Source organism: Xylocopa sonorina, chromosome 2, assembly GCF_050948175.1.
Source record: "Xylocopa sonorina isolate GNS202 chromosome 2, iyXylSono1_principal, whole genome shotgun sequence".
In the NCBI taxonomy this organism is placed as follows: Eukaryota; Metazoa; Arthropoda; class Insecta; order Hymenoptera; family Apidae; genus Xylocopa; species Xylocopa sonorina.
Window position 1 is genome coordinate 13,758,536 of NC_135194.1, and position 27,339 is coordinate 13,785,874.

At 30.5% G+C, this 27,339-nt stretch overlaps 7 protein-coding genes across 8 annotated transcripts; 2 read left to right on the forward strand and 5 right to left on the reverse strand.

Moving 5' to 3' along the window:
* Positions 1-128: 128 nt before the first annotated feature.
* LOC143432900 (uncharacterized) lies at positions 129-1,027 on the reverse strand. Its single transcript, XM_076909873.1, has 3 exons — positions 831-1,027; positions 515-664; positions 129-442 (listed from the first exon to the last, which is right to left on the reverse strand). Exons 1-3 carry the CDS (start codon positions 863-865, stop codon positions 145-147), a joined length of 483 nt encoding a protein of 160 aa, XP_076765988.1. The 5' UTR covers positions 866-1,027; the 3' UTR covers positions 129-144.
* A 54-nt stretch (positions 1,028-1,081) lies between these two features.
* On the forward strand, positions 1,082-2,282 carry LOC143433308 (uncharacterized). The gene is made up of 5 exons (XM_076910606.1): positions 1,082-1,121; positions 1,176-1,375; positions 1,453-1,796; positions 1,910-2,102; positions 2,184-2,282. Exons 1-5 carry the CDS (start codon positions 1,082-1,084, stop codon positions 2,280-2,282), a joined length of 876 nt encoding a protein of 291 aa, XP_076766721.1.
* Positions 2,283-2,726: 444 nt separating this feature from the next.
* LOC143433089 (BRISC and BRCA1-A complex member 2) lies at positions 2,727-4,329 on the reverse strand. The gene is made up of 4 exons (XM_076910217.1): positions 4,051-4,329; positions 3,671-3,972; positions 3,225-3,602; positions 2,727-3,151 (listed from the first exon to the last, which is right to left on the reverse strand). Exons 1-4 carry the CDS (start codon positions 4,136-4,138, stop codon positions 2,780-2,782), a joined length of 1,140 nt encoding a protein of 379 aa, XP_076766332.1. The 5' UTR covers positions 4,139-4,329; the 3' UTR covers positions 2,727-2,779.
* A 503-nt stretch (positions 4,330-4,832) lies between these two features.
* On the reverse strand, positions 4,833-8,586 carry LOC143433298 (tubulin alpha-2/alpha-4 chain). The gene is made up of 9 exons (XM_076910595.1): positions 8,403-8,586; positions 6,596-6,818; positions 6,418-6,522; positions 6,147-6,343; positions 5,967-6,059; positions 5,657-5,842; positions 5,335-5,583; positions 5,069-5,232; positions 4,833-4,996 (listed from the first exon to the last, which is right to left on the reverse strand). Exons 1-9 carry the CDS (start codon positions 8,403-8,405, stop codon positions 4,870-4,872), a joined length of 1,347 nt encoding a protein of 448 aa, XP_076766710.1. The 5' UTR covers positions 8,406-8,586; the 3' UTR covers positions 4,833-4,869.
* A 233-nt stretch (positions 8,587-8,819) lies between these two features.
* Positions 8,820-11,310, reverse strand: Caf1-105 (chromatin assembly factor 1, p105 subunit). The gene is made up of 6 exons (XM_076910592.1): positions 10,732-11,310; positions 10,512-10,644; positions 10,147-10,450; positions 9,814-10,077; positions 9,512-9,739; positions 8,820-9,439 (listed from the first exon to the last, which is right to left on the reverse strand). Exons 1-6 carry the CDS (start codon positions 10,870-10,872, stop codon positions 8,911-8,913), a joined length of 1,599 nt encoding a protein of 532 aa, XP_076766707.1. The 5' UTR covers positions 10,873-11,310; the 3' UTR covers positions 8,820-8,910.
* Positions 11,311-11,360: 50 nt separating this feature from the next.
* Positions 11,361-14,317, forward strand: LOC143433293 (putative lipid scramblase CLPTM1). The gene is made up of 6 exons (XM_076910589.1): positions 11,361-11,558; positions 11,893-12,474; positions 12,562-12,679; positions 12,763-12,966; positions 13,041-13,178; positions 13,266-14,317. The coding sequence occupies exons 1-6, from the start codon at positions 11,403-11,405 to the stop codon at positions 14,024-14,026; spliced, it is 1,959 nt and encodes a 652-aa protein (XP_076766704.1). The 5' UTR covers positions 11,361-11,402; the 3' UTR covers positions 14,027-14,317.
* A 698-nt stretch (positions 14,318-15,015) lies between these two features.
* Mrp (Multidrug-Resistance like Protein 1) lies at positions 15,016-27,075 on the reverse strand. Of its 2 annotated transcripts, none has more exons than XM_076910580.1 (21): positions 26,796-27,075; positions 26,051-26,350; positions 25,830-25,967; positions 25,559-25,672; positions 25,281-25,480; positions 24,829-25,014; positions 24,110-24,746; positions 23,867-24,013; positions 23,713-23,797; positions 23,435-23,634; positions 22,822-23,323; positions 22,016-22,193; positions 21,819-21,930; positions 21,519-21,738; positions 18,517-18,737; positions 17,623-17,803; positions 17,427-17,535; positions 17,204-17,330; positions 16,592-17,114; positions 16,269-16,515; positions 15,016-16,197 (listed from the first exon to the last, which is right to left on the reverse strand). In XM_076910580.1, exons 1-21 carry the CDS (start codon positions 26,838-26,840, stop codon positions 16,083-16,085), a joined length of 4,587 nt encoding a protein of 1,528 aa, XP_076766695.1. In that variant the 5' UTR covers positions 26,841-27,075; the 3' UTR covers positions 15,016-16,082. The 2 variants fall into 2 exon arrangements, with proteins under 2 accessions (XP_076766695.1, XP_076766694.1); XM_076910579.1 differs by lacking the exon at positions 18,517-18,737 and adding an exon at positions 19,960-20,180 and having other exon boundaries at positions 26,796-27,068.
* Positions 27,076-27,339: the final 264 nt, after the last annotated feature.

The following is a 27,339-nucleotide window of genomic DNA, read 5'->3' on the forward strand; positions in this document are numbered from 1 at the left end:
AGTTTGTAAAAACATGATATTTTTTAGTTGCGTCTAATATAATTAAGAGGGTGTTGTACTGTGTAAATTACTATTTAAAATGTATATTACATGTAAGTACCTTAATAGTCTTAATTTTATACAAGCTTATCGTACTTACATTTATTACATATTAACCAGCAAAGTACTTTTTTTATGAAAATAGAATGTTTTGGAACGATTACTACTTTTACTACTACTACTGCTATTACTACTGCTACTACTACTGCTACCGCTGCTACTACTTGAAACACTATCACTAGAGTCTGATTCACTATCCGAAGATGAGGAACTACTGCTGCTGTCATTGCTGCTACTAGAACTGCTGCTATCGGCATTAGAATTTGTATCACTGGAACTGCTAGATTTCCCCTTCATTTTTTTCTGTACACGGCTCTTCTTTACTTCTTTCTTCTGCTCTTCACTGAAAAATTTGACCGTCAATATCTTCTATGCCTTGAAATCTATCTATTTGGACATGTTTTATAAAATTTACTTGTTAGACTCTTGTTGCTTCTTTAAAGCTCTCTTCAGTTGCAATGTACGCGAAGATCTGTGTAAATATTTCCGTTTCCCCTTACATTCATAACTCCAATGTCCAATTTCTAGACATTTTTGACATCTTATCTTTTGTGGATACTGATTGCTGAAGATATCACAATAGAAAACAATATATGAAAATCAACTACAATTATGAATTATTATATATTTATTAATTCTCAACTAGAACTTTTATAAAGAATGAATTATAATTTGGTAATGTAGATGATGAATGAAGAAATTACAAATTAACATCTATAGTTTATACTCACGTTTTCTTCAACACTTTCAAACTGTTTGAACTCATGTTATACTTATGCTCATACTTTGTAACTCTTAATGTGCTAATAATTTATATTCGTTCGCAAAGAAAATTGCAAACGAAGTTTGTTTACATGTGGTTAAAAAAGGTTATTTTTAATAGACAGCCATCCAACACGCCATAGCACAAAATTTCACTCTTTTTGTGAGGATATCATAGGTTATTTAAGAATGTCTTAACGGAAAGCACCAATCGGGTATTATGTATGGAATTAATCACAAAATTAAATATCGATACACAAGTTCGTTAATTTTATAAGTTAATTCGTTTTCTCTATCATAACTTTAATAAATAGATTGTAACATTATACTCTTATACTATCTTTCGTTAGAAATGATGACTTCTTTAAATTACGAAGAAGACAATTTACATTTAACACATGCAAAGTATTTTAATAAACAGTTACAATTGAAAATTATTAAGCAGATATTAATTACAAAAAATAATGCGCTTCAATTAAAGAACAGAATACTGAAAGAAAAGATTAAGGAACTGGTAACTTGTTAATAACTTTAAATATATATTCATTATATTCTTTGCAAACAATTTTTACCAAATATTTATAATTACAGAATAATATAAATCACAATGTTTGGCTTATAGAAGATAAATTTTGTAATAAAATATGGGATTTTTCATTTAAACATAATTTTACTCCTTTTTTTAATTGTTATCCTAATATTACAAAAGTAAATGAACTTCACGAATGTGAATACACTACTATAATTGATAGTGATACAGGGAAAAGTAACACGCACAAAGAAAATGCATTATTGAAATTAAAAGAGGAAATTAAAACTCTTAATAATGAAATAACGCTCATTTATAGCAAGAATCTAGAAGAAGATTTAAAATGTTGCCAGCTCTCTCTAAATGATTTAAAATCATTTTCAGAAGAAATATCAGAACTTATAAGGTATTACAAGTCAAATAAATTAAAGAGAATTACATTTAAATTTGTAAATATTATCGATTTGCTACTAACAGTAAATATAAGTTGTTGTGCAAAATAAATTTTTAAAATTTTAGATTCATAAATGATACAAAGCATCGTTTGAATACTTCTAATACACCTGTGAATCAAAAGCCGAATAGCTGTGTAATTGAAGGATTTAAAAATGCAAGAAAATTATTTGTCAATAAATCTAATTTTCATAATTATATCTTAACTGAAAAGAAATGTACACCTAGGCCGACTAAAATTATCCAGGGATCCAAAGAAGTATTTATTATTTCAGTACTTATTATAGTTACTATTTATAATAATTTTTAATTATAATTTTCATTGTATTTTCAGTTGCAGTGTTATGATGTAAAAACTAATGTGAAATTTGGCCGGTTCACTATGAAAAAACGAAGTATTATTTCTCTCAAATTCGAAAAAAACATAAATTCAAAATGAAAGCCTTATACTAACATATATGTAAAAGTATTTAATTTATCAAGTAAGTTTTATATATATATTAATTCTATAATATAATGTTTCTTCTATCTATCGATGCAAAATTAATATACTGGGTGATTCACTACCCGTTTGGCAAATTTTTACAGTGACACTACACCTCGAAAGCAACGAAAAAGTTCATATAAACTCAGGTCCGGTTTGCAAAAATGACAGTCAAACCCCCTCTTCTCCTTTCACATATTTCGACGAAAATTTGTAGGAAACTTTTGAGCTGTTTCCAACGAGAAAAGATGCGCCAGACGACGCTCTTTAAGATGCAATTGGATTTTTTGCTTTAGCTGGTCGGGAACGTACGGTTAGGTTGGGTTTTATTCCCTCGAGTTATGCTAAGTTAGGTTCCGGTATAATCAAACCTAATAGGATGTAAAAACAACAAAATTGATTTCTGTTAATATTACAAATTATATTATTCACTGAACTGACTCTGAAATAGACTACAAGGAACAAATTCTGCAAGAATTACATTGAAATTTCTTAACATTTTGTTTAACAAACCTTATTAACTCATTAATCATATGACTTGGCTTCCATGCACTATCATAGGGATAATTTTGGATTATTTCAGTGTAAGGATTATTTTGGGACACCATATGATACACTGATATCATTGTAACTAGAGGTGGTTCATAAGGGAATTCTAGTGGAAGTTGTATATTTAATACAAAATAAAAGTCATTTTCAGAGAATAAAGCTGACATATAACTGAAGTTTATGGCGTCAAATTCCAGTGAACAGTTACGTTTTAAGCTCAGAAAGGCTGCTAGATACTCCCTTTTTCTCTCTAACTTTTGCACAACAGAGTTTACCTGAGATCAAATTTATTTTATTAGTAGGAGATTAAATTAGGATTATAAAATTTTATGAGAACAAAATACATACCTTATCTGATATATACTTTTTTATTCTCTGCATATAATTTAGCAGATATTGATCAGGTGGGAAAGGTGGTATACTTAATGTGTCTGTCCTACCAAGAATTTCTTCTAATGATTTGGAAAAGTAAAGTTGTGGCATAATACGATTCCAATCTGTTCCAGAAAATACTACAAGGAGCATTGCTGTATCAGTTTCTGAGTTGCAAGCACGAGTTTGTAACTTTGAAAGATCTACTGTTAAGTTTATTAGAAATTTAGCCTCTGTTGGCTTGGAGCTAAATGGTAACAATATCATTTCAACATTTTCTTCTTTCATTTCTGTTGACTCCATTAACATATGATATTCTATCTGAAGTCTGGTTTGCTTTTGCAGTAATTGTATCTGATATAAAAAATATAAACATTCAATTTATTGTTATAAATGAAAATTTTATATAAAAACTTACGGACCTGATGTTGTTTGTAACACGATAAAAGTTCTATGAGGACATTCAACAATGCATTTTGATCATTGGGATTCCATTTAGCAAGACTGGGTACTTTGGTAGACAAAGTATCTATGTCCATATTTGCTAAGAAAGTATTATCATTAAATATGAAATCTGGGCCCATTTCTGGGCATTGCGAATCGAAGAATACATTCCAAGTTAAATTTTGTTTAACATAAGGAATAGTTAACTTGAAGCGATCTCCCTGTGCTTTACCGCAACTAGACGACACAGAATCTATCTGAATTGTTCCACAACAAACACCTTGAAAAACAAATAAAAAAGTTTAACATAATCACAAGCAAATTGTTTTGCAGGTATAAATTACGTATTGCAACTAACCAAGCTTGTCGCACGATATTACCGGGATTAAAAGTGGTTCAATATATGAATCAATGACAGTTAAAATTGCATATTGTTGGTTTAACATGTTAACAGATAACAGCGTTTTAAATAACTCAAGTATCAGAAGTATTCTTTATATAGTAACAATTATCTATTAATCTTGTCTCTATTACGATTTCACAACCTATTTCGGCATTCTAAAAATGGTAACGCACGTTATATTAACTTAATTCTTAAAGGATAGTGTTTTGTTATTACGAAGTACTGTTTGCAAATACACATGGTAGCTTGACGTTTGAAACAAGATAATAATTTTTCTATACATATAGTAGCCAAGCGGAAGGTGATTGGTAATAATTTTTTTTTTACATTAATTCATTTCAATACAGTGCATTGATCATTGAATTACTTCCATAAGGTTAACAAAACCTTTTTAATCCATGATTATTATAATATTGTACGCAATTATAGAAAAAATGAAATACCGATAAACAAAAATATACTAAATTACATTCTAGGGATATCACTGAAAGCATGTGTCGAGTGGGGATGTGTAGGGTCAATTTTTAAATTCAAAATACGAATGAAAATGGTAGTTTCTAAATAACATTTATATTATTATATAGTTTAAGTAATAGATAATAAAGTTCTTTATCAATAATATTTATTGTAACTTAACAGGAGAGGGATAGAGAGAGAGAGAGAGAGAAAGAGAGAGAGAGAGAAAGAGAGAGAGGGGACACAGAGAGAGGGATAGAGAGAGAGAGAGAGAGAGAGAATCAATGTGAGCGGTACTTTCTCGATATCCTTCAAAAATTAATATTCTTCTTCTTCTTCTGTATTAACAGCATCTTCTTGAACTTCACGATAATCCAATTCTAAAGCTGCTAAATCCTCTCTTGCTTCCGCAAATTCACCCTCCTCCATACCTTCACCGACAAACCTACGGTAGAAAAGGATTTCCTTTGAAATATTTTTATGGTAATATCATAATTGAAATATAAATAAAATTTACCAGTGAACAAACGCTCTTTTAGCATACATAAGATCGAACTTATGGTCGATTCGAGCCCACGCTTCAACTATTGCCGTGGTGTTACAGAGGCAACATACAGCTCTTTCTACTTTTGCAAGATCACCGCCTGGTACCACAGTAGGTGGTTGATAGTTTATTCCTACCTGTGTACAAACGTAAGCAATCAAATGTTTCATTAATACAATTGCATATTAAATATTGTATATTCTTCTTCCAAAAGCTACCTATGCGATTATCGAGCGAACCTTAAAGCCAGTCGGACACCATTCGACAAATTGAACATGTTTCTGCCTCTTAATCATCGCGATTGCTGCATTGACGTCTTTCGGGACCACATCTCCTCTGTAAAGCATGCATACTGCCATGTACTTGCCCCTGCGTGGATCGCAATTCACCATTTGATGATTCGGTTCAAAGCACGAACTCGTTATTTCCGCCACTGTGATCCTTTCGTGACCAGCTTTCGCTGCTGATAAAACAGGTGCGTAAGTTGCCTACAGAAAGTAAATTATTATTTAGGGATGCTTTTTATTCAACCAAATTTTGAAATATTTTTGGTCAACTTACAAGAGGAAAATGAATACGCGGATAAGGTACTAAATTTGTTTGAAATTCAGTAAGATCGACATTTAGAGCCCCGTCGAATCGTAAACTCGCGGTTATTGATGAGACAATTTGTCCGATTAAACGGTTCAAATTCGTATACGTCGGTCTATCGATATTTAAGTTTCTTCTACATAATTCATAAATCGCCTATAAAACATGATCAAACATTAATGATCTTTTGCAGAAAATAAGATCTTATATCTCAACGAGGAATGGAATATATCTTGGACCTTATATCTTAATGGAAAGAACATTAAATGGTAATACATACTTGATTATCAACTATAAAAGCGACATCACAATGTTCCAGTGTTGGATGTGTATAAAGAATCGCATTATATGGTTCTACAACAGCGGTCGATACCTGATGGATAATACATATAATCCGTAATTATTGGTATTTATATTTTACAAATTGTTGCATTCGTTTCTATGCTTCACATATCTTTACCTGAGGCGCAGGGTAAATACTAAAAGTCAATTTACTTTTTTTAGGATAATCAACTGACAATCTTTCCATGAGTAAACTTGAAAATCCTGATCCCGTTCCACCACCGAACGAATGGAAAATTAAGAAACCTTGCAAACCTTTGCATCGTTCGGTTAGTCTGCGAATTCGATCCAAAGTAAGATCCACAATTTCTTTTCCTAAAAAGTAAAATATAACGATTAGAGAAAAGGAAAACGAACAGTAGGAATTATTTTAGTCTATGAATCGCAACCTATCGTATAGTGTCCTCGTGCATAATTATTCGCAGCATCTTCTTTGCCAGTGATTAATTGTTCCGGATGAAACAATTGCCTGTAAGTACCTGTACGGACTTCGTCTGAAACATTATACAAACATTTTAAAGTAAAAACTGATGTGTCAATCGAATGTAATGAAAGACTAAAACTTGCCTACTACTGTTGGTTCAAGATCAACGAAGACCGCTCTAGGAACGTGTTTCCCCGAATCTGTCTCGGAGAAGAAAGTGTTAAAGGAATCATCTCCGTAGCCCACAGTAGTATCACTGGGCATTTGTCCGTCGGGTTGAATTCCATGTTCCAAGCAGTAAAGTTCCCAGCAAGCGTTACCCATTTGGACGCCAGCTTGTCCAATATGAATGGATATGCATTCCCGCTACAATAATATATCAATGAAAATGTTAAGTAATTTTTCTAAACTAATCGTGTGGCTACGATCGAAGAAATTGAAGATATCATTTAACCGAGTGCAAAGCGAAATTGGAATGCTTTACCTTCTTTGCCATTATCATTTAATACGACACTTCTGCAATAAAACACTCCAAATCGTTGCGTTTAGTAAAAAAACAAACAATGCAAACGAGAAAAAAAATTGTTAAATATATTTTAGATTCATTTATATTCCTTTTATATTACTGTACTGTCTTCGATTGATGCTTTCATATACGCTTTCTCTTTGTCAAGCATTTCGAACCATGTAGGCAAAGGAATGGAGAAAGTATAATTTTTTTATATTTTCTAATCTTTAAGTAGAAAGTGAACAAATATTTTTCATGGTTCGAAATACGAGCGAGGCGATGCTGGATCGTATTGTTTCAATGGTATCGTTTAGAGTAGGCGACTCTAAACTAGATTAGCTAAGGCACTCAACAAGATATGATTACGAACTGACATGTCGAAATTCCATCGGCATAAAGTGATCTCATACCTGTCAGTAAATTGCGAAGCTTTTTTACCTTGACCTACCCGGGTTTCGTTTAATATTTTAGTAAGGACCTAGAAAGGAACGAAGTTCATCGTTATAGTCGCGGAAATAGTCTCCGCTATGCACATCGGGTATAGACAAATCATAGACTCTTCCGGTAGTTTACATTCTCTAGGTGCATTATACTAAAAATCGATTTTTTTCAGGTTGACATACTGTAACCATAGCAGCTTGATCGAACTCTATTTTATACGTAACACAAACTTACGATACACAGAAGAAATGATCTTTCCAGTTGGATAAATAGCTCTTATACAATTCAAATTATCCGAACCTGAACATTATTCATTGTTTAACTTAATAGCATTCAGAGGCAATTCATTTCTTAAACAATTTTAGTTAATAAGAAAGAGATTAACTTATACCAACGGTATATAAAATTTTAATGGGTTTATATGAACTTAAGTAGACGTACGTTAAAATATCTTTATTTAAAAAGGTATTAAGTCTTTTTTGAAACAGAAATGTTTTGAAGTGTTGATGATTTATGATTCTATGTTATAAAAGTTAAGGATTGACCGTTGGATACCGTAAAATATTCAACTGTGTTTTATGGTATGAGCTTTAACTTCGGGAACTGTTTCGTAAACGATTCACTATCGACAGCTCTCTTAATCGGTCGGTCTAGGAAGAAACATGGTACATAATAATTACATGACATCCTGGCTATACACACTGTTAATATTTCATCGTTTTGCATTACAATTTACCAACTATTATCAAATGCGATTCTCATTGCTATTAAAATATTATAATAAAATTGTATATACATACATATACAATTTTTTAACAAATACGTGAAATAATTTCACAATAATTTATATATTTTATTTCGTAAATATTTTTTTCATAAATTTTTTCATACATATAATTTTAATTATAATTTATAAAATTTAAAATTATAATTTTTAATTATATATTGTATTCAATGTATGCGGAAACATTAATGAAATGCATGATAAATGAAACACTCACCATCGTCAGTGATGTAAATACTGAAAGGTAAAAAACGTGTCTGGCCGTACCACGATTCCAACTACTGTCTGCCTGAACTAACAGCCAGATCACTGTGATGCGCCATATTATTACTTGTAGATATACATATAATATCTATTCTAAGTTCACAGGTGACAAAGATGATGCTATAGTATTCGTGACAATTGGAACATGTATGCGGCTATATACTTTTACGACATTTCGAATGTATTTTGCTACATTCTTTTATAACATTATTTATCAAATACTAACAATTCAATAATACGATAGAAAAGAAAAAGTATAATAACTAATTTGTTAATTAATTATACCGCTTTTTGTATGGTGAACCAAACATATTACTGTAATATAAATTAAGTGAGCAATACAGATATAATTTAAACATTTATTATAATAAAATATATAAAAGGTGGTATTTAAAAAATGTGTATATACATACAGATATGTGTATATTTTGTAATCTGTCGCATTTCAGACTTTTGATCAGTTATTTCTTAAGCCCTTTTGGGCCAGAAAGTGTAATTAGTTGAACTCTTCGAGGGGTTTTGTTAGAAATAGCTGAAGGTACTTCCAATTTCTTAGATGTAGTCTTTACATTTGCTTTAGTAGCTTCATTGGTACTTTCTTCATTATAAATTAATTCAATATCCTCAGTCTCTTCAATTTCAATTTTATTTAATTCTTTCTTTTCATCAGTAGTAGAACTTAATAATTCATTATCCTGATTGAGTACATTCCCTGAATTCTTGTCAAGATTTTTCTCCACTTCATGTTTCATAAGATCAATATCCATGGCATTACTATCTATATCAGTAGTTGGTAAATACGTTTTAGTTATATCCGTAACATTAATACTTGACAGTGAACACTGTTTAGAATTATTACTAGCCGCATCAGATTTTGTTGAGATACTATTCAGTTTTTTATACTCTTTGCCTAATTCATCTTTCTGAAAATGTATTATAGAACAATAACCATCTGTCGAAGAGGCAATTAAAATTCTACCATCGCTCGACCTGTAAAGTAATAAGAAAATTAATTCTTACTTATTGTTACTTTGAAAAAATGTCAAATATTTTGTCACATACCACGTAATATCAGTTAATCTAGTATAATGAATATTAGATATTACAGCAATTGGAGAAATTTGTTGAGTATCATAAATGAATAAAGAGCACTGAGTTGCAACTGCAAACACCATTCTATAAGGTAACGCTATTACAGGTGGTGGACCATCTTTTTGTAATTCAAAATAGATTGGACAACATCGAACTGCAATAGTACATTCATCCAAAGAAGGTAGGAGTAGCAAAGGCCTAAAAGTAAAATTATACATGAACTATATATATATATGTTATAAAATATAAAATACCTCAAGAAGCAAACTTACTCTTTCAAATTATGTCTTGAGAAAATTAAGGTTGCATTAGATATTCTTTCTGTAGTTTCTACAGGCTCAATTATACCAGATGGAACAATAATTAATAATCCATCTACAGAAAATGTTAATCTCCTAAAGAATGATTTAAATGTGTCATCATAAAATAAGCGTACTGTTTTATCTTTAATTGGGTGGTCTACTGGAGTTGGAATCTTAGCTCTGTAAACCCTTTGCACCGTCTTTTTAGTATTAATATCAATTAAACGGCAAATCCTGTAAATTATTATTATATAATCAACAACATTAATAATGTAAAACATTAATGATACTTTATATCACTACCTGTCTGTACTTATAGTACATATATACTGATTACAAGGATCCCACGAAACTCCTTGCACAAATCCCTTATGATCGGATAGTATAGCTGTAGAACGTCCTTTATGAATATCCCAGAGAATAGCTGTATTATCTACCGAGCCAGAAACTAACATATTAGAATTTGGAGACCAACTGATATCATAAATATCTTCAAGGTGTCCCCTTAATACTTTCCAAGAGGTCCATTGTTCCTGATCCTTTGGTTCATCAGAAGCAGTAAAAAATTCACAGTCTTCCTTTTGTTTCCATAAAACAATGGTCGATTCTAAAATATATTTTTATTTCAAAAAATTTCTTAATTCATCATTTCTCGCAAGCTTACTAACCATCGTCTCCTGAAGCTAAAGTATCCTTCGAAGGTGAAAATCGTACCACGTTCACCGCTCTTTGATGCCGTTCCAAATCTGCTACGCATTTGACGGTTGCACCACCATTCTCGTTCGTAGTTAAATGCCATATCTAATAACGAAGAATAAGAATAACGAAGAATACAATACCACATTCTTGCACTATATTTGATATATAAACTCTGATTGTAAATGTTACCAATACGTGTGAATCAGCACCACCGGTTGCAAGTCGCCAGAATATTTCGCCTTTCGATGTTACATAAACTCCAGCCTGTATATCGATACTTAAAACTGGATCACGATTATGCCATGAAATTTCAGGTGTTGTGCACCACATAACTTTAACTTAAACTTCTAACGCAGAACGTAAAAATATGTATAACAATAATAAATTGATAATGCGTCGTACCTAACCTTCTCCAAGTCGTCACATTATTCTCCCGCCAGAATATGTGATTTTATTTTAAAAACAATCTTAATCAGTTGACTGTTCTTCTATACGATTAAATATCGTTAAACAGTAACATAATGAAATACATAAACCTGAATAATAATATTTTGTTCGAGACAGGGTTATTTCGAATTATCTTTGTCTTACTGCTACTGTTTAATAATCCAACTATTAAAATAATCGTAAAATATTTAAAGTTATGTGAAAAATTCATTTATATATGCATGAAATCTGGTATCCGATAAATTTGACTTTAATATAATGAACTTTAATTGTAATCCATTGCGTGCGTGTATTTTAAATTATTCGATTAAATATAAGAGTACATAGTTCTAATTCGGTGTCCTGTGAAGCACGTGACTTAAAAATGTTTAAAAAATCTACCGTACATCCGGTACATGTAACTCCCTCTGAAAATGCAAAGAGAATACATGAGAAACAATCGGAACACAAAAATGGTGGGTGCTGAAAATGGTAATCAAGATCGTAAAGAAATAAGCATCAAAGAAAACATGGATAATAATCAACAGAACGGAGAATTAGTTTCGACTGAAAACAACGAGGAAAGAGATGTGTGTTAATTATATATCGTCTTATATTTTCTCACCGTATAATGCATTTTCTCGTTCGAGTCATTTGTCATGTTTTATCTGAAATTCTTAGATTTATTTTTATCGTCGTACATTTCTCGTATGCAAGGTAGAAAATTGATCGAGAATTTGATCACAGTATGTCTTGCTGAATTTCAAAATATATATCACATAACGTGTTAGTGTTGTGCGGTAATATGATAGATAACGATAGACAAATAGCCACTGCAACCTGTTTTGTTCGAGGATGATTTCGCAAATTTTTTAGGGGAATTAAATTGAACCAAATTGATATACCTTTTGTATTTGTATCTAGGTAAATGCGGAAGTCGACGAGCAAAGGAAAAAATACCAACCGACACGCATGGAATCGTTCTTCGCAATAACAAAATCATTAATTATACGCGCCCTTATTATTTATTGTATCAGTCATCTATTTAGGCGACTTCAAACTGATAATTCTCAGTTTCCTGGCACGGTTAATCCGGCACACCTGCAAGCTGTGAACATATTTGAAAATGGGACAATGTTCGATTTGCATATTTATTTATCAGAATCAGAGAATTTTAAGCAGTTTGATGATCCAAGAACTCTAGTATGGTTGGAACAAGGATTAATATACGGAGATTGGTATAGTGGATCGGATAAAGATGGATCAAAAGTCAAGAGCTATAAATTCATTCCATCCGATCGGTTAAAAAATAATGGATCCATATACCTTCATGTATACGTTACAAAAAGTGGAAAGTCTCCAAATCCTAAGGCAGGGAAAAATATTTATGCGGGTGATTTTATGTCGTATTCTAGAAAAATGCTAAATAAATTCAAGAAAATTAGATATCAAAAAAAACATAATTTATTAACTGGTGAAACAACTGCAACTAAAGAAGAAATCGAGGTATGTATACATAGCTTGTGCAATTCATTGAATAAATATATCTCAGATTATAAAATACTTATCTAAAATGCTTAATATTCATTATAGAAAGCAGAAATAATGAATCAGGAATATGTATCACATTGGCATCCAAATTTAACTATTAATCTCGTAACAGATCATACTAATTGGGTGTACGGTCAGGTTTCACCACCTTTAGATACGTGTGGGTTTCTACTCTAATATTTACTTTTATTTTTTAAATTGAAATTTAAAATATATATAATTCACACATTGATTTATTAACAGATATCCATTTTCTACCTGGTGAGAAATACTATAAGCCTGTAATATATATGAATGATTTTTGGAATATGCAGAGAGACTATCAACCCTTAAATGACACTGTAAAAGAGCTTGAACTTAGATTAACTTATCAACCACTTTCATTATTTAAGTGGCAAATTTATGCAGCTCAGACAATGAGAAACAAATGGATATCCTCGCTTATGGGTATGTTAGTTTGTTACTAAAATTAATTGTAGTAGACAAGCTCTAGTAATAGTTTCAATAATGTTTTTACATAGGTGATTCAATAGACGAAGATGACAATGATCAAGATACTTTAAAGGAAACATTATTGGAAACAAATCCTTATTTATTGGGGCTAACTATAATTATATCAATATTGCACAGCGTGTTTGAATTTTTAGCATTTAAAAATGGCAAGTTACAAATTCTCATTAAATAATAATAATAATTAGATTAACGGTAATTTTAAGGCAGTGTCTCATTGTCTCTTTTGTTTTCAGATATTCAATTTTGGAACAATCGTAATTCACTGGAAGGTCTCTCGGTTCGATCAGTATTTTTCAATGTTTTCCAATCACTTATCGTTTTATTGTATGTTCTTGACAATGAAACGAATACAGCCGTACGAATTAGTTGCGCGATAGGATTATGCATAGAAGTATGGAAAATTAATAAGGTCGTCGATATTAATGTTGATAGAAATTCAAAAATACTCGGTATCTTTCCACAAATAAGTTTTCACGACAAAGGATCGTACGTAGAATCGTCTACAAAAGAATACGATAGGCTTGCTTTTAAATACCTGTCTTGGTCGCTTTATCCTCTCTTAGGTGGTTACGCGATTTATTCATTGATGTATTTAGAGCATAAAGGATGGTATTCCTGGGTTCTTAGTATGCTTTATGGATTTTTATTAACATTTGGATTCATCATGATGACACCACAATTATTTATTAATTATAAATTAAAAAGCGTGGCGCATCTTCCATGGCGTATGATGTCTTACAAATTTTTAAATACGTTCATCGATGATATTTTTGCGTTTGTTATAAAAATGCCAACACTATACAGAATCGGTTGCTTCCGTGATGATATTGTTTTTTTCATATTTTTATATCAAAGGTGGATATACAAAACTGATCATACTAGAGTGAACGAATTCGGTTTCTCTGGTGAGATGGAAGCTAAATTGACTAACGATAAGCAACAAGAATCTATCAAAGATCGTCCGAAAAGTGAAGCGGATAAAAAGAACGAGTAATGTTTAGTACATAATATTAGCGTCGAATGTATTATCCGCGAACTTTATCTTTAATTAATAAAATTTATTAGTACCAAAGGGAATATATCTACACGTAATAATGTGTACCTTTGTCAGTTTGATATAAGTACGTGTGTATGTATATATTCTGGTTTCAAGATCTAGCTAAGTGAAAAAGCCTCACAAAGACATTTGACATGCTTGAATAAAACTGTCGACTGTTTGATGTACTAGCCAAAATCTGGGAGAGATCTAATATGATTGTAAAGAACAATTCTAAGTATGTATTTTTTTTAAAAACAGTTATTTGCTTTCATTTATTCTTGTATTTACTTTCTCTTTCGCAATTGTTGTTTTATATCATATTAAAGAAATATAAAGTTTATTGTAATGTTTAGAGAACATTCAAACTGTAAATTGTTTATACACATATAAATGAAATAATCTGGGCTATACATTAGTGCATACTATAAATATTTGATGAATAATTTAAATGAAAAAATAGTATATTTTGTATATGTATATCTGATTCACATCCAGTGAATTTTGAATAACTATTACGTCAAACATTTTATGTTTACTTTTACTTATGTATGTATTAATTGTTGCAAAGCAACAAAACTAGAGAATTCCAAACACTTGTGTAATGCATAATAAGTTAATGATTAAATTGTGCTCGCTTTTAAATAAAGTTATAATTAGTGTTTCATAAATCAATGCCTTCAACAAACACTGATTTTGTCATAATTAACGCAAATTATAAAATAGCACATATATAAAAATAATGGATAAAATGGACAAATGAACAAAATAAGAATCCTTTCATTTGTATAAAATTTACAGATTTTAAAATGTGACAATGCAGTTTGATATTACCTTTTTCTGATTTTGTGAATGTAATTTTTATATAACGGGAAGGCAAAACAATAATAGCGATTGCAAAATTGTTAATTTTTTTGTACAGACGTGCTACGAAAGTGATAACGTAATAGAGATTTATAAATAATTTAGTGTACAAATTACTATGTACAGTATCCCTATAATATGCTGAAAAATACAATTATCTTAAGGTGAAGAAACGATTTCTTCTATTCATGAATTTTCTTATAATATTTTTGTTATATATAGTGCCACACCAACTGTGTAATCGCATTTATATAAATATTTATTAATAGCGGTAAAAAAATGATGGGATATAGATAATCCTAAGATTGAAAGTATAAATTTTGTCATATTCACTGCTCGTAAGATTATGAAAAATTATAAAGAAAATTAAAATCAATTATTCTTTTTTATATTTTTTTACTACAGATTGCATGGCACTAACAAAATGTACCGTCTTGCTGAAATAAACAGTACATTATGTAATTTATAATGAAAAAGTAGAACATTAAATAAATAGGAACAGAACTTAAAGTTTATATAAAATCATAATGTTTAATTTTCTTAAACTGGTATTTAAATATTAGAGGAAAGTGTGAAGATGCATCGTATTTGTTAAATAGTACAAAGCAAAGTAACAATTTTTACAAAGACATATTAATTAGCAAAAATGAATAATAAACTACATACTTATACGTGGTCATTGAGATAAAAAACGGAAATAAAATACTTTGAACATAATAAAATTTAATGGTAATAAAGGTAACTAAAACAATACTGTTCTATTTTGTACGTTGCTTGAATTTCGTAAGTCGCGTAAGCCTGAGATAGTGTGTTTTTAAAATTACTAAAACAATGTGTATACGTTTAAAAACTTATGTTATTTAGCACAAGTAGTGATGCTAAAATGGCAGTACTTTAAGTAACGGATATCCGTACTACTTTTCCTTTAAATAGGCTATGTGCTTGGTATTGTTTTGAATATAAGATTTGACTGAAAAATGTTGCTCTACAAAATTTTCGATTCTCTCAAGTCTAAGCATATTTTGTATTTTTCTATATAAATCAATTTGCTATATTGCTTCTTTTATAATTTTGTTGTTATACATACTATCGTAGATTAAAAATTATCATTGTATCATTGCTTGTACAGTGTCTACGATATGCATTTCACTTAAGTAGCAAGGCCTGCATCTTTAGCTATACTATTAAACAAACTAGACGAATCGTGTAGTAACGTTTCTGGAGAATCGTATTCCATAATGCGACCGTTATCCAGGACAAGGACCCTATTAACATTTATTTATTTTATATTAGTCAGTACTGCAACTGGAAACTGGAAAAATTTTGTGAGACGTACCTGTCTGAATCAAGAATTGTGTTAAGCCTATGTGCTATAGTGAGAACTGTGCAATCTCTAAATTCTTGTCTAATTGTTGTTTGAATTAAATCGTCTGTTTCTAAATCAACCGAAGCTGTTGCTTCGTCGAGAATTAGTACTTTTGTTTTTCGAAGCAACGCTCTTGCTAGACATATTAATTGTCGTTGACCTATACTTAAATTTTCTCCACCCTCTGATACTTCATGTAAAAGACCACTTGCCAAGTCTGAAACATAATTATAATATTATAGAGTATGTCTTCTATGTACTTCGTATATATTTTAATTATATATTATATTTACTTTTTACAAAAGATTTGAGATGTGCATGTTCCAAAGCTCTCCAAACTTCGTCATCAGTGTGACGATTGAAAGGGTCTAAATTCATCCTTAATGTACCAGAGAACAATACAGGATCTTGAGGAATAATAGTTAGTCTAGATCTTAGATCGTGAAGTCCTAATTTTGCGACATCAATGTCATCGATTAAAATCTTTCCGTCAGCGGCTTCTATTATTCTGAATAAGGCTAATGTTAATGATGATTTTCCAGCACCAGTTCGACCAACTATACCAACTTTTTCTCCTCCCTTAACGGAGAATGATAACCCACGAAGTACAAGTTCTAAACCTTCCCTATAACGAACTTTGTAATCTTTAAATTCTACTCGGCCTTGGTTGGGCCATTCCGGAGATGGTGTAAAATCTGGATTTTTCCATGCTGCTTCTTGAGGAGTTTCCCCATATTCTTTTATTCTTTCTACAGCAACTATGTTCGTTTCAACATCAGAAGTCATTCTTACTAACCAGTTTAATGTTTGAGTAACCTAATGTAATAATATTTATTTAAAAATGAAAATTAAAGATCAGGTAAAACAATATATTGCTATACTAGTAACTAAATACTTTATCTTACTTGCAAAGCATAACTGACAGATAAACCAGCTACGCCAGCTCCTATACCGTCCCTATTTAGTACAGCGAACAATGCGGCAAAAAAAATGATTAAATTTCCAACCATCTCCAAACGGACAGCTAACCATCTGTGATAAAACCAAGAATCACGTTATATGTATATATGGTACCTTTAGTGTAGTATTAATTTAACATGTACTGTTATTTTCTGGATAAATTTGTACCTGTTCGCAATTATACTAGGATAATAGCACACTTGGTTGAAGTCTACTTTACTTTCAGACTCATTAATGAATCGATGTTGCACTCCAAATGCTCTAATCATTTGAGCACCTAATGAAAAAAACATAGACATTACTTCTTACTGTTTAATATCTGGAAAAAATTATCGATTGACAATGGAATATTAATTTAACATACCAGAAACTGTTTCACTAAAGTGGGAGTATATGGGAGATCTCGAAACGGACTCTAAACGTTTTAATTGTCTTGAAGATGCAACATACAGACGTTGGGCTAAGTAATAAATTATACTTATTGGTAGTATTACCGAAATAAATATCGGCGTACTGAAACTTATAACCACTAGAGTAGCTATCACCTGTAATATCAACATAATATTCAGTAAAAGACAAAATTAACTTTTTCATAAGTTTGATCAGTTTCTGTTTACAAAACTAAAAATACGGAAAAAAATTCATATATAATAAGTATTTATATAAATACATGTATACAGTTGTAAAGTGGTCAGAAAATAGCTTTAAAACAAAGAATCATGAATTAATGGCCATGCAATTTGTCAAATGAAGCACCCATATCTATGTTTTCAGACATCAATACACAATTGAATACAATACTATATACTCATTTTTTAATGAATACTTGCAACCAGCACCTGTTATCATTCATTACAAACATACTCTTTTTCATATGCGCTAATTGTAACATAGTAAACTATAACTGCAATTTTCTTTTTGGGGGGACGGACACAATTATACTTAATTTCAGCTTGTATAATATTATCATCCTATATCATTAACAATTATGTACCTTTACCAATTATTTATAGCTTAATAAAGTTAGAATCGAAGTAAGATAACTGAAGTAAGGTAACACATTGTTTCAGGTAAGAAGTTGTTGCGAAATAACTAATACAATATACTCAATGATGTACTCTTGTGCAAGAAATACCAACCCTCCTGGTGAAATGGAGATATATGAAGATCCAATGAATTATGATTGACGAAATTACAGAAAGGAAATAATATAACAACCGATTGTCTTAATCTTGGTTCAGGCATTTCCAAAAATTACCTCAAACAAACAATAGATGCTATCGGAAATTTGCTGAGGAAGAGATGTGTCCAGTATGTCGACGTCTTTAGCAAACCTGGAGATAATACGACCAGTAGGAGTCGTATCAAAGAAGGTCAATGGGGCACGCATCACAGCACGCAGCATCACTATGTGCATCTGGCGAGCAGCCAGCCAGCAGCCCAGCTGCGGTGCCAAATCGCAGAAAAAACTCGCCATCGCTACAACATCAGACATGATTTTGCTTTCACTGTAACTTAACTTTAAATATAATATGCCAAAGTTTTAAAGATTTAGGACATTCTGTAAATTCTTCTTTTTGTTTAATATCTTTATACAAATTTCTCTTTACTACTGAGTAAAATTTTATATACAAACAAAATAGTTTGTAATACAGAATACTATCATGTAATACAATAAAGGATCGCAAATACTATTCACTTCTAATAGCCGTGAATAAGTAGAAGTTTGCCTCTATCGTCTAGAACTTTAAACAATTATAAGTTTATGATACGAAGAAAGTTAAAAACAATTTAGTCTGTCTCATGTTATGCGAGGGGGTGAAGTTTGCTGTGGAGGGGCATGCCAGGCATCAAATATTGGAACAACACACTACCAAATTAAGCATTCAAAGATTTGTATCTGTATATACTAATGAAGATATGTAAATACTAACCTCAAGCACAAGCAATATTACTTTCCTATAGAAACACTGATTGTATAATTGTGTCCATTACCTTACTGATTATGATGTTACTATTGCGCTGAAGCTTTCTTATGCTATAGATTGTCAGTGACTGTATGAAACAATGGCTGGAGAAATTCATGTTATTAACTACAACTTTTGTAATAACAATTATAAACCAATGGATTACATACATTTGGCATAAATTAAACAAAAATTGTATCAATATGTCAGATAAATAAATGTGTAATAGTAAAATACAGTCACGATACAATCTATTTTTATTATACTAAACAAAATATAATCATGAAGTAAGGTAACATATCTTATGTACCTTTAAACAGAAAAACAGAACACGAGATTTTGCACAAAATAAAATTTTGAATAAGAATTTGAATAAGTATTCGCTTAATGAGTTAATACATTTTGATGACTGAAATCACTATAAATTGCTGTAATAGTGTTAATAAATAAGAGTAATTCAGTTTCAAATTAACTAATGCATGAAAGCCATTAACTTAAGCATGCAATTATTTGTAATTATCTTGAATCTTTTTTATCTTTTCAATAATCCTTAGAAGCTTATGTTTGTTGATAATAAGTTTGCAACAAAAGAAAGAGCAGAATTAATCGTAATAAACGATTAGGAGCTGTTATCAAATGTGGCACCGCTTAAGTGAATAAGGAACTTAATTCATGATCTTTGATGAGAATCAGTACTTGTTAAGCACAGTATTTACAACGTGAAAATATCATACCCCAAAAAGGCAAGTAATCCAAGAACGCAGTATGAATGGTAGCGTATTATCAATAACATCGATGTCTTTAGCGAGTCGACTAAGAATTCGACCGGTTGGAGTTTTGTCAAAAAATGACATTGGATTCCTGAGAACACGTTGCAACGTACTTTCGAAGAGTTGCACGGACGCGCGTATTGTTCCTTTTGCCATGATTAACGCCCCTCCAAGCACTGTCAAGCCTACAACGATTGGTGATAACTTTGGTATATCATTAAACCTGACAATTACATATCAGGGACTGCGTCAGTTCTTGCAATATTTGCATTTCATGTACATGTTATAATTTCAATATTGAGAAAAAATGAAATACTTTCTTAGCGACAATATTGGCTTTAGTTATTATGCTCACCATCTGTCTAACACCACACGCAAGTTCCTTTCTGCAGTCACACATGTATTGAGGTGCATTTATAATTAAAGAATACTGATTATTATAGTACACATTATTAATAAAACCTCATATTCAACTCATCTAGGTTTATTTATTCTAATCATTTTATCTAGACAACATAAATTAATCAATGAACATGCATATTATTATTATTACTATTTCTTTTATAAAAAAAAACATCATATTTCACGTTGCCCGTTATATTGCAATAATTGAACAAATTTTTATTCGTTAAATCGATATCAATAAACACGATGTTAGACAATGATGCATTATATATTACATTATCTTTCCCAAAACAATTATGTGTTTTTGTATTAATGTAGAAAAAACTAATAACATATAATGTTAATATTATTAACAATGATTTATTTTTGTTAGATGAAAATGTGAATAGATAATGACTGATTTGTATTGCCAGTAGTAATTTGGCTATAATAGATATACAAATTTAAAAATGTAAAAGATATCAAAAGAATCTATATGTTCTGACAAAGGAGAGGTGGTAAGAAGCCTTGTTGTCTTGCTACTTCATGCTCAAGTATTATACATAAATATTGCATGAGCTTATTACATACGTGTAAATTAGTAAGTGGATGAGAAAATTAAGTACATGCGAAATGAAAATTATTTTTGAACGAAAAAAGTAATTAAAATAATTGCATTTAAACATGTATCTCTACAAAGCTTCAATTTAATTATAAATATTCTATCGACACAGCAAACCGCACTCACACTAGCATTTTAAAACACCAGTGAGATTTCGTTAATTGCTTCAATTAAAATTAATGTTCAATGAAGATTTCAAAGATTATTAGAAGAAAAATGATTATATTACGTTAATACATAAATGGTTAGTTGCAGATTTGAATAAATACACTTTTTGTTGTTTAAAATCAATTGAGAAAATTTGGATTGCCCCAAAACTGTGTAATCTGTGAAGGAACATGCTCTTTAAATAACGTTTAGGTTATTATAAATAGAATAGTCGCTGTATTTCGGGTGATAACATACTTTAGGAAAATAAGCTTACCTTGCATAATACTAATTCTAAAGGACACTAATAAACTATATAATGGGATAAACAAAATATTATAAATATAATTATTAATTTTTAAAAACGTACCTTGACCAAGACCAAGTCCACCATAGACTCCAAGGTACATATCTTGTTTAGCTCTATTGATTGTATTGTTAACATCTGTTAAATTACCATCTGACCATATACTCAACCAAGTATTTGAACCAATGCTAAATCCTTGAAACATAGCATTCATTATAATGGTCGATATTGATAAAAACCAGCCGATAGATTTGAAGTAATGAGAATAGACTTGCCATTTAACCTTAATAACATAGACAATATACAATAAATTAAAAATGTTTTCAATCATCATTTCAGAAAATAAAAGAAATAACAACTTACACTTCCGATTTCTGTTTTCTCCACTTCTATCAACTTTTCTCCTACCTTTGGAGGTGTTAATTTCATTTCTTTTATATTATTAATATTTTTGTAACTATCTGTAGAGTACTGTCTATAAATCAAAGAAAAAAGAAATGAAAAATTAAAATGAAACCATTATTACAGAAATAAAAAAATAATATTCGAAATAATTTTACCTTTTTAATGAACCATTTATGGATTTTCTATCAACTATAGAACCAGATTCACTTTGACTTTCTGATGTTCTCGATTTACTCCTTGCCAATTTTTCTTGTAATTCATTTGAGCCTATCGTAGATTCCAATTGTTGTTTAATTTCCTGTAGATCTGCTTCTGATTCATCATCAGCTTGTACTTCAAATTTGTTACAAAAAAAAAAAAAATATATATATATATATATATATAAAATCACATAACACACAGTAAATTAATGGGTTATCATAAGATCAGAAAATAACAATAAGAGGATACACTTTTACATTCAAATAGGAAGACTTTAAATGCATTCAACAAATCATGGCTATTAATTTCAATATTCTAGAAATTAACTACAAAGAAAATTATAATACTTAGTTGTCTCATTTTAGTAAATATTTGGTTCAAATTTAACATGCATTATGAAGAAAATTTCTACATGCGCGCTTGCTACTTTTCATCTGAACGAGAAAAAAAGAAATTACAGTACAGAAAAGAGCAATTGTAGTGAATGAACGCTTCACACTATAGCTGGCTGATATATTTTTTTTATAGTAGCAAATTGCAAAAAATACTAACATCCTTGATACTCTAATATCACAAGCCAAATGCATTATAAACCATTTTCTGGACAATCACATAAATTGAAGTAGGAAAAGGAATCGTAATTACTTTTTTCACTGACTTACGATTTCCAACTTAAATTCATGAAAAATATAATTTAAACATTAATACAGAACTTGGATAAAAGATAGAAACAAAGAAGATTAAGAGAAGTGATATATACCTTCTTGAAGGTGATGAACTAGAAAATCAGAAAATGCTCCCTTTTTCTCTAGAAGTTGTTTGTATGTTCCAACTTCTGTTATTTCACCATCTTTAATAACAATGATATTATCAACTTCTGGCAAGTAAGTAATACCGTGTGTAACAAGTACTCTTGTTTTCTTCCTAAGCAGACCGCTAGGGCCGATTACATTTTCGAATATATGTTTTCCAACATGCGAATCTACCGCGCTCAATGGATCATCTAAGAAATAAACGTCGGAATCATTGTACACTGCTCTTGCTAATGCAACTCTCTGTTTTTGTCCACCAGATAAATTTATCCCTTTTTCACCAATTTCAGTTTGATCGCCTGCCGGCAATACTTTTAAATCTGGATTTAACGCGCAAGCTTCGATTATACGACTATATGTATTTTTATTTAATGACTTCCCAAATAAAACATTATCTTGTAACGATGCATTTTGAATCCACGCTTGTTGCGACACATAGGCGATAGATCCCTATTATGTATAAAAGCAAAGTTATAATAATAAGAACAATAGCTTTGAACAGTATGAAAATCATAAACTCGATAGTAACATTTTTTGTTACATAAATAACTAAATGTTTACCTTAGTGTTAACTCTGCCACTTATTTTATCCATTTCTCCAAGAAGAGCTGATATAAGAGAACTTTTACCTGATCCCACAGTACCAACAACAGCTACCAATTGACCTTGTTCTACTTGAAGATTGATGTTTCTTAACGTTGGTCTATCGATGTTTTCAGACTCCCATACAAACGTGCCGTTCTCAATTAGTAACGCACATGCTACACGTTTATAAACATACATGATACATTTGGTACACTTAGTATTCATAAAATACTTTAATACTATCGATAACTTACGTTCAGATGGATCGTGCTGAACATTATTCGGATCCAATTCTTCAGCATTCATGAATTTGTTAATACGTTTTACGGAAACATAAGCCTAAACATTATATATTATATCATAATGTTATAAACACACTTGTGTTAAATGTAAGAAATTGTTAATTACCTGAACAATATTACCGATCATCATAGGTAGTATAGAAAGAGGAAATCTTAAGATATTAAAAAGACTAAGTGAAACAAAAGCAATACTGCTGTCTAAACGATTGTTTTCATCAATAAGTACATATGTTGCAAAGGATACCAGCGATACCTATAAGAATTATAAAAAAAGAACGAAGAAAAATAAAAAAAAAATAAATATTATGGTCTCATTTATAACAACTGTAATTTGATTTTGAAAACTTACTAAGAATGGGGCAAAAGACCAGATAAAACTTGTTCCAGAATTATGATACGCTGCCTCCTTAAGTACCTTAATTTCTTTCTTACGTATCTTCAGTATTTGTGCCTCAAATGAAGGTTCCCATGCATACAATTTTAATACTTTCATACCATTAAGAACTTCATTCATTAATTTAACTCTTTCATCTTTAAATTTCATTTGCCTAATTTGCAACGTTTTAACTCTATTTGTGATCAATACGTTTATTGGAATAAGAATAAGTAGAACAGCCAAACCAGCAAGCACAGCTGGTCCCAATATGTCCCATAAGAAATATAATGCCAAGACTATTTGCAATGGTGCAGACCAAATCATATTTATGTACGCTGTTAAGTCCATAAATCTTTGTGCATCGACGGACATTAAATTCACTATTTCACCGACGGTCGATTCTTTTCTAGCAGCGTTCGACATTCTCAATGCTTTTCGATAAATTGCTGCAATTAATGCGGTACGTATTCGTAATCCGACTAAGAACATACGGTGGAAATATTGAGACAAAATTAATGTTTGAAATGTTGCTGTGGCTAAGAGTAAAATTGCGTAAAGGTAGCCCTTCCACATTGGTTCATGTCCTGCATCGATAAAAGCGATGAGTAATCTAAAAAATTAAAAGTTAGATACAATTATAATTTTAGAAATTAAAATTATAAAGTTTAAATGGCTACACATTAATTACTTACTTCAATATTTGTGGACTAGAAAAAATTACAACATCTTGCACAAATTTAAGTAGAGCTCCAAATAAAAATGTAGTACCAAAAGCTTTACAAAGAGGTAGCAAAATTGATGACATTTTCTTTTTTTGTCCATTATTAAAATCTACTTGACCGGATGCCTTTCTGAATGATGCTTTGGCATTCTGTGCACTAAGTAAAGATAAAAATTGTTTTTATCTTTTATCCAAAGTGACATAAGTGTATTTAATATTTGATAAATATTAAGTACACAACAATAATAATTACACAATGATTTAACTAACATACCTAAAGTAAGTCCAAAATACTCTTGTTAGCAAAAATAGTTTGATATCTCATTACTAATATATAATAAAATTCATTTATTTTTATTTAATTCATATCCACTATTCTATTTTTGTTCTTTAATATCAGATATAAATAAATGTTGCACTCACTTGTTATTCTTTTGCGAACTCTTATTCCAATATTTATCAAATTTAGGTACAATTTCCTTGGCTGTGTCCTCTGGATTCATAGACCATAAGTCTGTAACTTCTAAAGGCTTTCTAAAACCTTTCCAAGCCATTGGATCAAACCATGTGAAAAATATTTTTGCTGGGAATGAAGACCTTTGTTCTGGACATGGTTTCTCAACCTACGAATATAATACATAATACTAAATTCCAATCTTCCCTTCGAGGTATCATGTGATTGATAATATATATTTGTTTACCTTGGGATATTCAGAATATGCAGGTTCAGCATCAACTAAGAAATTTAGTAAGAATAAAAGTACTACTATTGGATAATATATCATGTATGATACAAATTCATAAGTCACTTTGCCCTAAAAATGAAATGTAAAAAAAAATTAATGTATACAAAAATATTATTCCACTGCTGATATTAAACGCAAAAGTGATATACTCCAAAATTATTATACATTTTTAACAGTTTCATAGTTTAAATCAGTCTGGCATGTATTGAGTTTATTAATAACATACCTCCTTTATATATAACCTTAGTAAACTTCTATATTGAATAACTCCACATAAGGCAAGGAGGAACCAAAATAAAAATAATAACCCAGAGGTTCTCATTCCATATTTTCTATTATATACTACTAAAGTAACTGCTACAATCTATAAAAAGAATATTAACAATGTATTATTATTTTATATTCATTTTCTGTACTGTGTTAAAGGTTCATAATTATAATACTTACAAAGGTAACAATTTTTATAGACGGTGTACAATAATCAACATTATAAACTGTTTCAGAAGTACTTCTATGTATAGCATTTCCCAAGTCAACAATACTAAGTAAAATCAGGACTCCTATAAGTACTAGCTTAGAGACAAATAACCACGAGTATGGGATATTTTTGCTTTTGCTATTCAAAAAGTAATAAATTTCTATTCCAGAGAACATCCATAAAAATGCACAGGGCACCCATACCAGCACAGTTTTCTGAAAACATTCTGTTGTATCTGGATCATCTGTATTCCATGTTGAGTCCTTATCCTGGAATATAAAAATGCATTTTAGCAGTACTATAGCACTTTCTCTTTGACTTAAAGACCATATTGTCATCATTTTTTAATTAATTGAACTGTTACTCGAAATACTCAAATAGCAAATCGCAAGTTAATTAATTTACTCTGATTAAAAAAAAATTAATATTGCATGACATTACATAAATAGTAATAAAATTACGGATAAAGAACTTTACCAACCAATAAGTCACTCGAAAGAAAGTAAGTGTTTAGTTAAAAGATTGTCTTATTAGAAGTTAACAGGAAACTGTGTTAAAATTAACTCGTTTCTAAATTTTAAACAAATAATACACCCTATAACATATCACACGCATATGCACACGCGCGCGTACACAGACGCACACACAAAACAGCATCTCACGTTTAAGCAAAATAAAGGGTATCAAGATGACAAATAGGACAGATATTCTTACCCAAAATTTGCTACCGCAAAATTGATCCATAGTTCGGTTCTCCATAAAAATACATTTACTGTTTCATTAGTTGTATTTTTGGTCAATTATATTCAAGTTACACTTATATGTCTTTCTCTCTTGTGACCTCTTACATAGACTCCTTAAGCAAAATAAAGTACCGCACACACTGCAAAACGTAAAATGTTAATTTCGTCTAATAATTGAACTTAACCACAAGATACTCGATCGTAGAAATATATAGTGTGTTACACGATTTATTATAAAGATATGTGTGTAATATAACGACGAATAAGTACACATGAGATCCAGTTGCTTTCCCAAGCAAACGTAAACTGTGTCTCAACAGAGGCCGATTCACATTATAACACTGGCTTATTTGCCCAATCAAGATACATTACGTCATTGTTCTCTTATACCACATGCGCATAATTCTAAAATAACGGTTCAACTTTTAAAAGGTGAAAGTTTTTCAAGCGCAAACGGAAAATTCGATAAAACGAAAATAATAAAGGTTTTCATAAATTATTATCGTTAAAAGTAT

Excerpts from the sequence above, each read along its gene's own strand:
- LOC143433298 (XM_076910595.1), bottom strand. Across the intron at positions 6,523-6,595 it reads TCTTGAACCAACAGTAGTAG|ACGAAGTCCGTACAGGTACT; the intron begins GCAAGTTTTAGT and ends ATAATGTTTCAG. Across the intron at positions 5,584-5,656 it reads CGCGTATTCATTTTCCTCTT|GCAACTTACGCACCTGTTTT; the intron begins GTAAGTTGACCA and ends TACTTTCTGTAG.
- LOC143433308 (XM_076910606.1), top strand. The coding sequence starts at position 1,082 with ATGTATGGAATTAATCACAAAATTAAATATCGATACACAA. Across the intron at positions 1,122-1,175 it reads AATTAAATATCGATACACAA|ATTGTAACATTATACTCTTA; the intron begins GTTCGTTAATTT and ends TTTAATAAATAG. Across the intron at positions 2,103-2,183 it reads TTATCCAGGGATCCAAAGAA|TGTTATGATGTAAAAACTAA; the intron begins GTATTTATTATT and ends TTTCAGTTGCAG.
- LOC143433089 (XM_076910217.1), bottom strand. The coding sequence starts at position 4,138 with ATGTTAAACCAACAATATGCAATTTTAACTGTCATTGATTCATATATT. Across the intron at positions 3,973-4,050 it reads AATATCGTGCGACAAGCTTG|GTGTTTGTTGTGGAACAATT; the intron begins GTTAGTTGCAAT and ends TTGTTTTTCAAG. Across the intron at positions 3,603-3,670 it reads CGTGTTACAAACAACATCAG|ATACAATTACTGCAAAAGCA; the intron begins GTCCGTAAGTTT and ends TTTTTATATCAG.
- LOC143433293 (XM_076910589.1), top strand. The coding sequence starts at position 11,403 with ATGCAAAGAGAATACATGAGAAACAATCGGAACACAAAAATGGTGGGT. Across the intron at positions 11,559-11,892 it reads AAAACAACGAGGAAAGAGAT|GTAAATGCGGAAGTCGACGA; the intron begins GTGTGTTAATTA and ends ATTTGTATCTAG. Across the intron at positions 13,179-13,265 it reads ATTTTTAGCATTTAAAAATG|ATATTCAATTTTGGAACAAT; the intron begins GCAAGTTACAAA and ends TTTTGTTTTCAG.
- LOC143432900 (XM_076909873.1), bottom strand. The coding sequence starts at position 865 with ATGAGTTCAAACAGTTTGAAAGTGTTGAAGAAAAC. Across the intron at positions 665-830 it reads TTGAAAGTGTTGAAGAAAAC|CAATCAGTATCCACAAAAGA; the intron begins GTGAGTATAAAC and ends TGATATCTTCAG. Across the intron at positions 443-514 it reads AAGCAACAAGAGTCTAACAA|TGAAGAGCAGAAGAAAGAAG; the intron begins GTAAATTTTATA and ends CAAATTTTTCAG.
- Mrp (XM_076910580.1), bottom strand. The coding sequence starts at position 26,840 with ATGGAGAACCGAACTATGGATCAATTTTGCGGTAGCAAATTTTGG. Across the intron at positions 24,747-24,828 it reads TCTAGTCCACAAATATTGAA|ATTACTCATCGCTTTTATCG; the intron begins GTAAGTAATTAA and ends TTAATTTTTTAG. Across the intron at positions 23,324-23,434 it reads GTGGCAGAGTTAACACTAAG|GGATCTATCGCCTATGTGTC; the intron begins GTAAACATTTAG and ends TATACATAATAG.
- Caf1-105 (XM_076910592.1), bottom strand. The coding sequence starts at position 10,872 with ATGTGGTGCACAACACCTGAAATTTCATGGCATAATCGTGATCCAGTT. Across the intron at positions 9,740-9,813 it reads TCAAGACATAATTTGAAAGA|GCCTTTGCTACTCCTACCTT; the intron begins GTAAGTTTGCTT and ends TTTTACTTTTAG. Across the intron at positions 9,440-9,511 it reads AGATTAACTGATATTACGTG|GTCGAGCGATGGTAGAATTT; the intron begins GTATGTGACAAA and ends ATTACTTTACAG.